The sequence below is a fragment of the Bison bison genome, unplaced genomic scaffold, assembly GCF_000754665.1.
Source record: "Bison bison bison isolate TAMUID 2011002044 unplaced genomic scaffold, Bison_UMD1.0 scf7180017864048, whole genome shotgun sequence".
Classification (NCBI taxonomy): domain Eukaryota; kingdom Metazoa; phylum Chordata; class Mammalia; order Artiodactyla; family Bovidae; genus Bison; species Bison bison.
Window position 1 is genome coordinate 416,122 of NW_011494620.1, and position 12,114 is coordinate 428,235.

At 41.7% G+C, this 12,114-nt stretch overlaps 1 protein-coding gene across 1 annotated transcript in view; it reads left to right on the forward strand.

Annotated features, from left to right (window-relative positions):
- Positions 1–7,840, forward strand: part of LOC104985510 (neurobeachin-like) — a gene marked incomplete at its 5' end in the record, with an annotated part of 408,530 nt that extends 400,690 nt beyond the window's left edge. Inside the window, 4 exons of the mRNA XM_010835724.1 lie at positions 118–219; positions 2,613–2,809; positions 3,925–4,076; positions 5,882–7,840. Of these exons, the coding sequence (XP_010834026.1) occupies positions 118–219; positions 2,613–2,809; positions 3,925–4,076; positions 5,882–5,972 (542 nt within the window). The remainder of the gene's footprint in view (positions 1–117; positions 220–2,612; positions 2,810–3,924; positions 4,077–5,881) is intronic.
- Positions 7,841–12,114: the final 4,274 nt, after the last annotated feature.

Below are 12,114 nucleotides of genomic sequence, written 5' to 3' on the forward strand. Positions count from 1 at the left end.
TAGTAAATGCCCTTACTAAACATTAATGATTGTTATTTTTAAGTGTTCGATTTAATGGTAGAACCCTTCATTCCTGCTGTTGGTCTGTGGACACTCACTGCTGTTGTTCCCTTCCAGGTGACTATCCTGCTCCAAGAGCTGTCCTCACGGGCCATGACCATGAAGTAGTCTGCGTTTCTGTCTGTGCAGAACTTGGACTTGTTATCAGTGGTGCTAAAGGTCAGGAGACATTTCTTTCATTTTAGGTCTTTAAAAACTGTACTGTTTTCACAAGTTAACCATGATTTGTGATTTGTTTCCTTGAGGAGTCTTTCCGTAGACAAATGCAATCCCTAGGTTCTTTGCAGCTGTTTAGTTTTATTAATATTTGCTAGTACTAATATAAGATAGATGTAAATTTTTATGAAGTACTTTGTGGTCACCGGCATTCTAGCCAGAACACTGGTAAATCAAACTGTAGCACACGCATCTGATGCAGTCATTACAAATCACGTTCAGAAGCCAAGGGGGAGAGAGCCGTGATCAAGGGGATCACGGGGGCTCAGGCGGTTCACCAGACATAGCCCTGGGTCCACCCCCTCCACTAGTCCTTTCTTCTCAAGGTTGGGTAGGTGGGAGAGGAAATATGATGGCTTAGTTCTTTTGGCTTTTTATGGAAGAAGTACTGCTTCGGGAGAAGTCAGGAAACTTCGATTCTAATTCTGGCTCAGATACCAATTCTCCATGGAAGGTTCTGGGGCAGGAAGGAGCCTAATGCTTAAGAGAAACTGAAAGAAAACCAGAGGGGCTGAGTGTGCTGAGGACACCACGGAGGTGAGGAGACAGAAGGGTGAAGAGACGGGAGACCCGAGGCATAAGGATTTGCAATTTGCGTTTGTTTTGAACATAGCAGAAAACCATCGAAGGTTTTTAGCAAGATGATGAGATGATCAGATTTTGTTTCTAGGGCCTTATTCTGACTGCTATTATACATAGAAGATGTGATGTCTGAACACACAGGGACACTTTGCTTTTGTATTTAAGAGTAAATAACCCAGGGAGGAATACAAAAGGTATTTTCAATAAGTGTCTTTTAATGTCTGTTTTAGTAATAATATGTATAACGTCATTCTGTTCTATAAAGCAAAAAAAAGAAAAGGAAAACACAAGCCACATAATACGCATAGGGAAAAAACAGTAACTTTCTATAGATGATGGTTGATATTACAAGTGATTGCTATTTTTCTCTTTAACTCTTCATATTTTCTGGAATGCACGTCTATTACTTTAGTAATCAGGAAAAAATTTGGGTATAGCCTCATAATATCACTTGTTTTGAAAAATATATATCTGCTGAAATCAATTGATTGAAAAATAGGAATAAAATTCATATAAAGTTTTATGGAGTATTTCTAAAGGATATGCTGCTAAGTCGCTTCAGTCGTGTCCGACTCTGTGCGACCCCATAGACGGCAGCTCACCAGGCTCCCCTGTCCCTGGGATTCTCCAGGCAAGAACACTGGAGTGGGTTGCCATTTCCTTCTCCAATGCATGAAAGTGAAAAGTGAAAGTGAAGTCGCTCAGTCATGTCCAACTCCTAGCGACCCCATGGACTGCAGCCTACCAGGCTCCTCCATCCATGAGATTTTCCAGGCAAGAGTACTGGAGTGGGGTGCCATTGCCTTCTCCAACTATTCACTAGCCAAGTTCATAAAAATAATTGGTTAATATAGTTTGGTATTACCTATCCAAGGCAATGGCACCCCACTCCAGCACTCTTGCCTGGAGAATCCCATGGACGGAGGAGCCTGGTGGGCTGCAGTCCATGGGGTTGCTAAGTTGGACACGACTGAGCAACTTCACTTTCACTTTTCACTTTCATGCATTGGAGAAGGAAATGGCAACCCACTCCAGTATTCTTGCCTGGAGAATCCCAGGGACAGAGGAGCCTGGTGGGCTGCTGTCTGTGGGGTCGCACAGAGTTGGACACAACTGAAGCAACTTAGCAGCAGCAGCAGTGATATTTTATCTCAACGCTGTTTCTGCCTGAGGCAGGGAAGAGAAACAGTTGAAGCAAAATAAATCATTCCCCATACTACTTTTACATTCTTGCCTCATTCTTCATTTATTTGAAACAATGTTCCTACAGTCTGAATTACTTGATTAATTTTCTCAATTTTGCCTTTTACATTTTATATATAGACCATAGAAAAGGTACATTGACAGTAATGTATCTTTATGTGGCACAATGTTAAAATTTTGATGATACTAAAGAAATTTAGCAACTGTTTTGATAATTCTCCCAAACTTTGTAAAGAAAAATTTTCTAAACACATGAGAACACTTGCGGGACATACAGTCTCTTTTATTCTCATGTAATGTATGGACTGTATCCTGTTTTAATGAATATTATCCTATGAAGGAAAAGAGCAAGTATTTACCAAATGAAAAGTTTGGAAGACACATGTGTGTGTCACATAACAGTTTTCTGTTGCTATCTAACATCAGTGCTTGGCTCTTGCCAGCATAGTTTTCTTTTCTGCCTCTTCCTACAAACCTGAGTGTATATTCAGGTGCCGATTGCGGGTTTGTGAGAGTAACATGAGTGGCCATTGCTGTTCCCTACTCTGCAGAGGGCCCTTGCCTCGTCCACACAATCACTGGAGATTTGCTCAGAGCCCTCGAAGGACCAGAAAACTGCTTGTTTCCACGCCTGATTTCTGTTTCCAGTGAAGGCCACTGTATCATCTACTATGAACGAGGGCGATTCAGCAATTTCAGCATCAACGGAAAACTTTTGGCTCAAATGGAGATCAACGATTCAACACGGGTAAATCTGCATGTTGAGTCTAACTAGGGACTGAGCCAAGAGGTTAAAGATTGACTATTTTGCATTCAGTGACTCGTACTAGAAATTCTCGGGTATTCAGGTAAATGTGTACTGGTTTATAAAAACATATAAATTCATATTGACGATGCTTTGAATAAAGCCAGGGTTCATTTAATCTCAAGTAGTTAACTCAGTGAATTAGACTTTGAAGGTGACAGCTGTTGTTTGATTAGAGGTTAGACCCTTAAGGGGGGCTTCCCTGATAGCTCAGTTGGTAAAGAATCCACCTGCAATGCAGGAGACCCCAGTTCAATTCCTAGGTCGGGAAGATCCACTGGAGAAAGGGTAGACTACCCACTCAAATATTCTTGGGCTTCCCTTGTGGGTCAGCTGGGAAAGAATCCACCTGCAATGAGGGAGACCTGGGTTTGATCCCTGGGTTGGGAAGATCCCCTGGAGAAGGGAAAGGCTACCCACTCCAGTATTCTGGCCTGAAGAATTTCAGGGACAGTATAGTCCATGGGATTGCAAAGAGTTGACAGGACTGAGAAACTTTCACTCACTCCCTCACTAGACCCTTAAGGAGATTTTTCTTAAACTCCCCTGACAAAAAGCTATTCCTACACTGCACTCTCCTGACCTTAAAAGTGAGTTTATTGTCATAGAAACTTATCTTTCAAACCCTGTACCAAAATTACATACTGAATTGCCCATCACTCAGAAATGAATTAGAATTTCTGGTTTATCATTATAAAAAACAGTTTTGAAATGTGTTCTGCAATTTGTTCTAAAAAGTCTTGACATTGTTAGTATTCAGAACTTAACAAACATCATGTTACTTAATTCTCAAGTTCTTTCTGGACTAGATTGGTAATATTCTTATTGGAACTTCTGTTACTTTGTAACCTAAATTGGTTTTAAAGGATCCTTTGTGTAAGACTTACTTTGATAAATTCTACATTGGGAAGTCTATGGGTTAGACTTTGGAAAACTTGGACAAATGGCTAAAAGTAGATGATGATGACAAGGGACCTGTGGCAAGTGCCTTTCAGTAGTGACCACTGGTCATTTGGGAAACACTGAAAGAAATGGTTGCTTTTCTACCTTGTCTGAAGGCCATTCTCCTGAGTAGTGATGGGCAGAACCTGGTGACCGGAGGGGACAATGGTGTGGTGGAGGTCTGGCAGGCCTGTGACTTCAAGCAGCTGTACATTTACCCTGGCTGTGATGCTGGCATTAGAGCAATGGATTTATCCCATGACCAGAGGTGAGCCATGTCGGGGAGAAATGTGATCAGTCAAGAGTTGTCATTGAAAGTTCTTTAGATTTTACCAAGGGTGAAATGTGCGATGAAAAATACTCCAGCATCCAGATGGAAGAAGGACTATTGTTGAAAAGGGCAGATTGAGGAGAGGAGTAAGTACTTTAGGAAAGGATACTGGTAAGAAGGAAACAGGAAGAGAATAAGGGGAAAAAATAAAGAAATGAGTCTGGAGAAAAACAGACTCATCTACTTTCCAAGACATAGAGTTATCCCCACCAACTTCTCTGTTCTCAGATCTTTACCTGGTCTCAGACAGGCCTGCCTGGCTTCCATAATGTGAAAGACACACATTTTTTTAGCAGAGTCTTGGCTTGAGGCATAGGTCTAGCTAAATGCAGCCAAATGCAAAGTGCAGACTACAGCTGGCCTCTGTTTTACAAATACAGGGCACTGGTTACTTGAAACAGTCTCACCTCCCATTTGCTTATTCACACATCTCTCATTTATGTTATTTTGTGGTATTTTATGTATTGCCCTAAGATACTGTAATCTTTACTTGGAAGGAATCAATAAGAATGTTAACAAAGTAATATAGTTTTCTGTTATTCCTCAGTTTGCAACAGGATTTTTTTATTTCCTAAAATTTGTCTTTGCATTTATTATAAGGTGAAATGAATATTTGGAATGCAAAGCCTAAATTTTCTAAATTTAAAAAACAAATTAAAACTATATGATCTTAATATGGTAAATAATTTCTCATTTTTGCTATATAACAGAAATAAGAAAAGTTTATTAAGCAACTCATTTCAACTGTGTGTATATGTATTCTTTATAAGTATTGGTTTTAAAATAGTATGAATATTAAGATTTACATGATAAAGTATCTTCACACTATAGTAAAATGATCCTGAAGTCATCAAGAAAAGCAATAAAATTTAAGTTAGTTTGGGAAAGAGATATTTGATCTGCAGCTCAACCTTTTTTTTAAGAAAATTTAAGCAGAGTCCATATTCATGAAAAATGGAAGTGGCTTACTGTGTAATTATTTGTATATAGATTCATGTTTCTAAAGTATTTGAAATAATTTGTGTTCTTAAGTATTTCAAGATTCCCCTGGCATTCTTATCCCTTTCATGTATTCATGTTGCAAACATTTGCTGCCACCATCATATATTAAGGACTGTGCACAGTCTGGAGGATATAAAACAAGACCACTAATCCCAAGGAGCTCCAATAATCATAATAAATACATATGAGGGAGGCAGGAGCATGGGAACAGTTAAAGGAAGTGATTAGCTCCTCTCGAGGGGTGCGGAGGGCAGGAAGGGCTTTGTGAGATACTCATCCTCTCATATACTCTCTAGTAGATGAGCGCACAGACAAAGCTGCATTCGTGTTAGCATCTCCCGGGAGGAGTGAGGAAAGATACTAGTCAAGTTTCTATTCCTTTTTCAAGCTCATCCCTAATTTCAGTTGTTCTTGGTGTTTTATAATGCCCCTGATATGTTCAAACAGAAGTATGTGCACATGAGTTACAAACTGACAGATAAACATACAGTGAAGATGCTGTCCTCAGAAAGGTGTTCATCTGATGAGCTGTGGGGTCAAGTTGATAACACTTGGTCCAGCGGTCCAGGTGTTGGATTGAGGCAGCGTCTCTCAGGAGAACCAAGAATAAATTTTAATCCTGTCTCAGGGCACACAAAACAAAAACTTGGTGAACTTTGAGATCATGCTATTGTTTAGTGTAAAGTAGAACCATGTCAGTGATTTTGTGTCTTTCTTAACTATTGTCTCTGCTTTTCCAGGACTCTGATCACTGGCATGGCTTCTGGTAGCATTGTAGCTTTTAATATAGATTTTAATCGGTGGCATTATGAGCATCAGAACAGATACTGAAGACAAATGAAGAACCAAAAGCCAAGTTAAAGCTGAGAGCACAAGTGCTGCATGGAAAGGCAATATCTCTGGTGGAAGAAAAACTCGTCTACATCGACCTCCGTTTGTACATTCCATCACACCCAGCAATAGCTGTACATTGTAGTCAGCAGCCATTTTACTTTGTGTGTTTTTTCACGACTGAACACCAGCTGCTACCAGGCAAGCTTATATCATGTAAATTATATGAATTAGGAGATGTTTTGGTAATTATTTCATATATTGTTGTTTATTGAGAAAAGGTGGTAGGACGTGTCACAAGAGACTTTTGACAATTCTGAGGAACCTTGTGTCCAGTTGTTACAAAGTTTAAGCTTTGAACCTAACCTGCATCCCATTTCCAGCCTCTTTTCAAGCTGAGAAGAAAAAAAAAAAAACCACGTTTGATACTTTGTACATCAGATGCATCTTATTTAAAGGGATACTTTTGTAAAAGTAAAACCTTGTATAAAGAACAAAACGTTTCTTAATTTTATTGTGGAGTTACAACTTGCATGTTCTTTAATCCCTATGTCTTGATGGAACAGGCGCACTGACAGTAGGGAATAGTAAGATCTGTCCAAGGACACCGTTTGTATGAAAGGATTGAATTTGGGCTCAATCGATAATTTTTCACATTTTCACCAAAATATAGTTTGCACTTTTTAATCTGAATTCCATCCCTCTACGTGAAATTTGCTCATAAAGCATTTGGATACTAAGCCATTATTTGCCATTTTTTGGTACTTTATACAAAGAAAATTCAGCCCTACCCTTCATAATTTGAAGACACAGCAGAAAGGGGGCTTAGGGATGAGGTCCTGGTTTTATTGTATAAATAGGAATCCCGATTGTTAGTTCCTTAGTGATGACTTCCCAACTCCTGGACAACTCTTCCAGACTCATCCTGCTGGCTTAGCGTGTGTACATTAGGGGAGGAGATCTGATGCTAACTTTTTTTTTTTTTTTTTTTTGCTGTTTTTTAATTTTTCTCTCTCTTTGGTTCTTGAATAGCTTAGTTTCTTTAATAAATAAGTCAGACTTTATTATAACAATAACTGAAGTTATTCTTTTAGGTTCTTGTGAAATTCTCACCTAAAGCCACATTCTTAGCCTAAGGCAATTCATCTTTTATGATATAAAATGACGCTATCAAATGATTTTCCATACATTGTACTGATCAAGTTATACACCCAGGGGTATATACACTTTATTCATGTTTCTTCTTTGTATATTTGGTGACCGTATCGTCATAGATGTACATATTGTGTCGGTAGGGCTATGAGGCATGTTACAGGAATGTAATTTTCTCAGAACTTACACTCACTTGCAGTCATTTATTTAAAAAGATAAAACAAGATAATGGGTTCTTTGTATTGGCACTTTGCACCAGAAACATATCATTATTTATTGATGTGATTACTTATTTGTTATCCACCTTGTACTAGTAAGTTTTAGCACTGAATTCCTTCTTCATTGTTGTTTGTATTTATGAGATTCTGAAATTCTGGGGAATCGGCGTAATGATTAAGTTATTCATCACCAGGCTGTAAGCAATATCTTGAGTTTGTAGCTTAGAATTGGGAGGATAATGAACATCTGGAAGACAAGTTCATTTCATCTTGAGATCATGGTGAAATATTTTGGATATATAAATTCCTTAAGCTATTGTAACCATGTTTTATTGCAAAGATGTAAAATATGCCAGATGTGTGTGAGTTGGAAATCAAAAAAAGAAAAATAAAATATGCAAAGAATTCACTGATTGTTCCACATTTCATTGGACACTTCACTTACATGCATTCATTATGTTGTCCTACAAGTTTAAGAAATCAGTGTCACCTCATGTAAAGGCCTAGAGCATCTATGAACATGAACTAGAGTCCTAATGATGGTCCATAATTTGCTGAAACTTGAGCTGCTTGGCTTGACCATCTGGCAGGGGTTTGGGGCACCAGCAACCCCAAGGAACCAGATCTTTTTTTTTTTTTAATTAAAAAAATTTTTTTTTTAAGTAATGGCAAAATACAAACACTTTAATACATTTAAAATGTGTGTAGATTCATGGTAATACTGCTCAAATAACTGATTTTACTTTGGAGGCTGTACCTAAACACTTGTCTCCTAAGTCTTATGTTCATAGTATTTTGTAGTTTTTTTTTTTTTTTTAGCTTGTTGATTTATTTCCTCATTCAGCACTGCGCTTTTTCCATAAAGTCTCTTGCTTCATTAAAAGAGGTACTGATGATCACTTTTCAAATTCTAGGATGCATATTTGTCACTGAGCTCTGTGCTGGGTAGTGAAAGGCCTCTACACTGCTGTGTGCTCCACTGGTGTGTTGCCACAGCTCCGCTGATAGAAGTTCCAGAGTTTTGTGGGAGATGTGAGTCCCAGTCTGCACCTTCCTTCCAGACCCTCGGCCTCTTTCTCCTCCAACATAATGTGCTTGAAAAGAAGAAATGTAACACTTGGGGCAAATCATCATCGACTGTCGTGATTCCTTTTCTGTGTATCAGACGGTCAGCTAGGTCATCTTTTACGACAAAATCGCCTTACGCCAGTTAATTATGCAGCATAATTATTTGCTGCAAAGACGTTGACTGCCAAAAACGCGGGAGGCGTCCACAGCCGGGGGCCTTTCCCGTGAAGGTACCGGGAATTTCCAAATGCCAGCGGTGCCCAAGGCTGTAAAAGAAGGACTATTCAAAGCCTTAAACTCCTACTCTCTGCCCACTTTCATCCCTTCGGAAGAAGCGACGCCAACAGAGTTTTAAGAGCTTCTCATATTCTGGGCATTTTCAACCAAAGAAGGGCTGGGTCGCGTCATTCGACTCCTCACTCTGGAAGTAAGTTTTTAGTTCTCTCGTCAGTTAAAATGGGGCTAATCGTCTCTACGTTGGGGTGTTTTAAAGCCTAAGTTGAGCTTTGGCGAGGTGGCTGTCGCCTTCCACAGTCTAGGGGGCGCCTTTCATTTTCACCTGTTTGGCGTCGCTTTCCCTGTTTATCTGCTGTGGGTTTTCTGGGGGTACCTCCTCCTCCCCTACTTATCATGTGACTTTTTTTTAAAACTGGCACTCAACCCCTGGGACCTCATGGTTCCATCCTGGTCCCACCACGTCACCCCTTTTCTGTTGACCCCGGTGCTTAGTCAGGGGTAGGTTTACCAGTGACCTTTCCCAAAATGTGTTTTTTTTAAATAATTTCATTTGTTTGGTTTTGCCTGTGCTGGGTCTTGGTTGCTGTGTGGGCTTGTCTCTAGTCGCCGGGGAGCAGGAGGCTCCTCCCTAGTTGCAGTGCTGGGGCTTCTCATGCTGGTGCTTCTCTGGTTGCCTAGCAGGGCCTCGAGGGCCCGCGGGCCTCCGGAGCCGCGGCAGGTGGGTTTAGAAATTGCGGCTCCTGAGCTCCAGAGTGCAGGCTCAATAGCTGTGGTGCAAGGGATGTGGGATTCTTCCCGGCTCAGGGATGGAACCTGTGTCTCCTGCCATTGGCAGGCGGGATCTTTACCACTGAGTCACCAGGGAAGCCCCTAACCAATTTTTTTTTTTTTTTTTTTGGTATTTTGAAGCTAGGGAGAGAGATGTCTTCCCTTTCTTACAGTGTCACTGGACTGTCACCTACTAACCTGTCACTGAGAAACCAGGGCCTGCCAGCAACCAGTTCTCCACTGTGTAGAGAAAGCCTATGTGCAATAGAGAATAAAGCTGTGAAAGGATGCCAGAGCGGGAACACTTGTCTGCCAGCCACGAGTCCCTGGGCACCCAAATTGCCCTCATTCTTAGAGGCGTCCCAATTCTGGACCCCTGCTTTAGTCAATAGCCAATGAATACTCCCCCCACCCCACCCCACCAAGTTGATCAAAGCTGTATTTTTTGATGCTTGAGAACAAATCAAAGCGTCCTTAATTAATACAATTCCCTGCCCCTGGCTCTGCTTAGAAAAACGTGACAAATCCAAATTTGGTGGTAAAGCTGCATCTATTCCTAGCCTATGTATGACCCCACGATCTCATGTTTAGGTAAAGATCCAAAAGAAACCCCTACTTCCATCCATCAACAAGACATGGAAAAGAATGCTCTTGGCAGCTTTGTTCCTGGTAATCAAACATAGATGTTGACTTAAAAATCCCATCACAAGAGAGTGCAGACTCCATGTTATATAAAGTACAAAGACTGGTGAAACTGATACGTGCTTTCAGAAATGAGCACTGTGATTATGGATGGGAGGTCGTGACTAATTAAGGGCCATACGGGGGTTTCTGGGCACTGGGGGTGTGTGGTAGAGTGCTGGACTCCTCAGCCATGTGTTTCCTGCAGCTCATTCACTTTGTAAGCATTCACTGAATGGTCCAGTAAAAGTTTGTTTCCTTTTCTGGCGGAAAAAAAAAAAAAAAGTATACTTTTAAAAATGGAGACTTTTCCTGGTGGTCCAGTGGTTAAGATTTTGCCTTCCAATGCAGGGGGTACAGGTTCAGTCCCTGGCTGGGGATCTAAGATTCCCCCATGCCTGGCTGCCAAAAAGGCAACACATAAAACAGAAGCAATATTGTAAAAAAAAAAAAAAAAAATTCAATAAAGACTTTAAAAATGGTCCACATCAAGAAAAAAAAATCTTTAAAAAATAAATAAAAGTTAAAAATGTATCCTGCCTCACACTGGTTCCTGTGCCTGCTTTGAATTTGTCAGCCCTGAGCCAGTCCTGTCCTTAGCCAGCGCCCACGATCTTCACCTGCCCCTTTCTCCTGTGATTTTTAGGTCCGCTGTCTTGACTGTCCCATCTTGATGAGCACTTTTTTCCTTCTTACAGTGGCCTTGGCACCATGCCACCTCTTCCAGGAAGCCCCCATCCCCATGTAGCTGGTACCCATCTCTCTGTTCACAGAGTTGTTTGCACACGCCTCTCCTTTTGCACCATCTCCCTGTATTCTCACTGACACACATCTCCCTTCCACTACATGACAACTCAACTGCCAAGATTTTTCCTTTTGGTGTGGCAGGCATTCAGCACACAGCCACATTGTCACTGTCATTTATGTGTCTGTCTTCCCCACTGGACTGTGAACCAACTAAGCCCTTGAAAATGTCAATTGAATGAATGAATAAACCAATGAATAAGTAAATGCATGGGTCATGTGGAGGCAAAAAAAAAAAAAAAAACTGAAGACTTGGGTCTGAGCCCTAACTCTCCTGCTCTCTGACCTTGGGCAGGTAATGGAGACTCTCAGAGGCTCGGCTCTTCAGGTGTGCCGCGTTCTTCCCAAATCATAATGGGCTGCCTCTCCGTGAAGTAGTCCCCTGAACAACAAAGCCCTCAGGCACCAGGTGGAGGGTGTTTATGACGTGGCCAAAACTCATAGGAGGGGTTGCGTTGCGTGTGTTCTTGGATGGAATCTCTGCTCTCTCTGGGAGAGGCTGAGCCAGCAGCTTCCCGCCACCACCTGCAGTCGTAAATCTGGACTCAGGTCTGTTTAGCACCTAGTAGGAAAGGAAGGATGCCCTTTGATTGAGTTCTGTTCTGCGATGCCCCTTCCTGATCACACAGAAACAGAACAGGAGGTCACTCAACGCTGCTGGGAGAGCCAGCTTCTTATTCTTATTCTTCCCTGAGTGATCATTCTTTTGGATGGTAAACTGTTTTCCCTGTTGGTGGTTAGAGCCAAAACCCTGGTAGAGACAGCTATGGTTAGAAACTCAGATGCCTCTGTACAGACTTCCCTCCCCTCTGATGGCAAGAGGTTCCCACGGAGATTATTCTGAAAGCAGAAGAGCCCTAGGCTATGCCTGCGACGGGGGTGGAGTGGGGCTGGGGGTACCCCAGGGGAGCATCCCTTAGGTGTGTTGTTGAGGGACTTCAGAGGTCATCCAACCCACTCATCTGTTTTGTCCTACTAGGCTGCTGATGGCCAGAGGTCAGGACCTCTGCCTCCACCAGCCACACAGGCAGTAAGTCAGGAAGTGAGGGCAGGACTTGCCCATGGGGCCAGGATTTGAGACACTTGTACCTCCTCTACTTGGGCTCTGCAAGCCCTTCCCCTGCCTCTCAGGACCAGATGGGGAAAGGTGAACAGGGGGCCCTCCAGGAGCAGCAGGGGGTTTCTGATGGAACCAGTGTTCTCTGTGGGTGAGG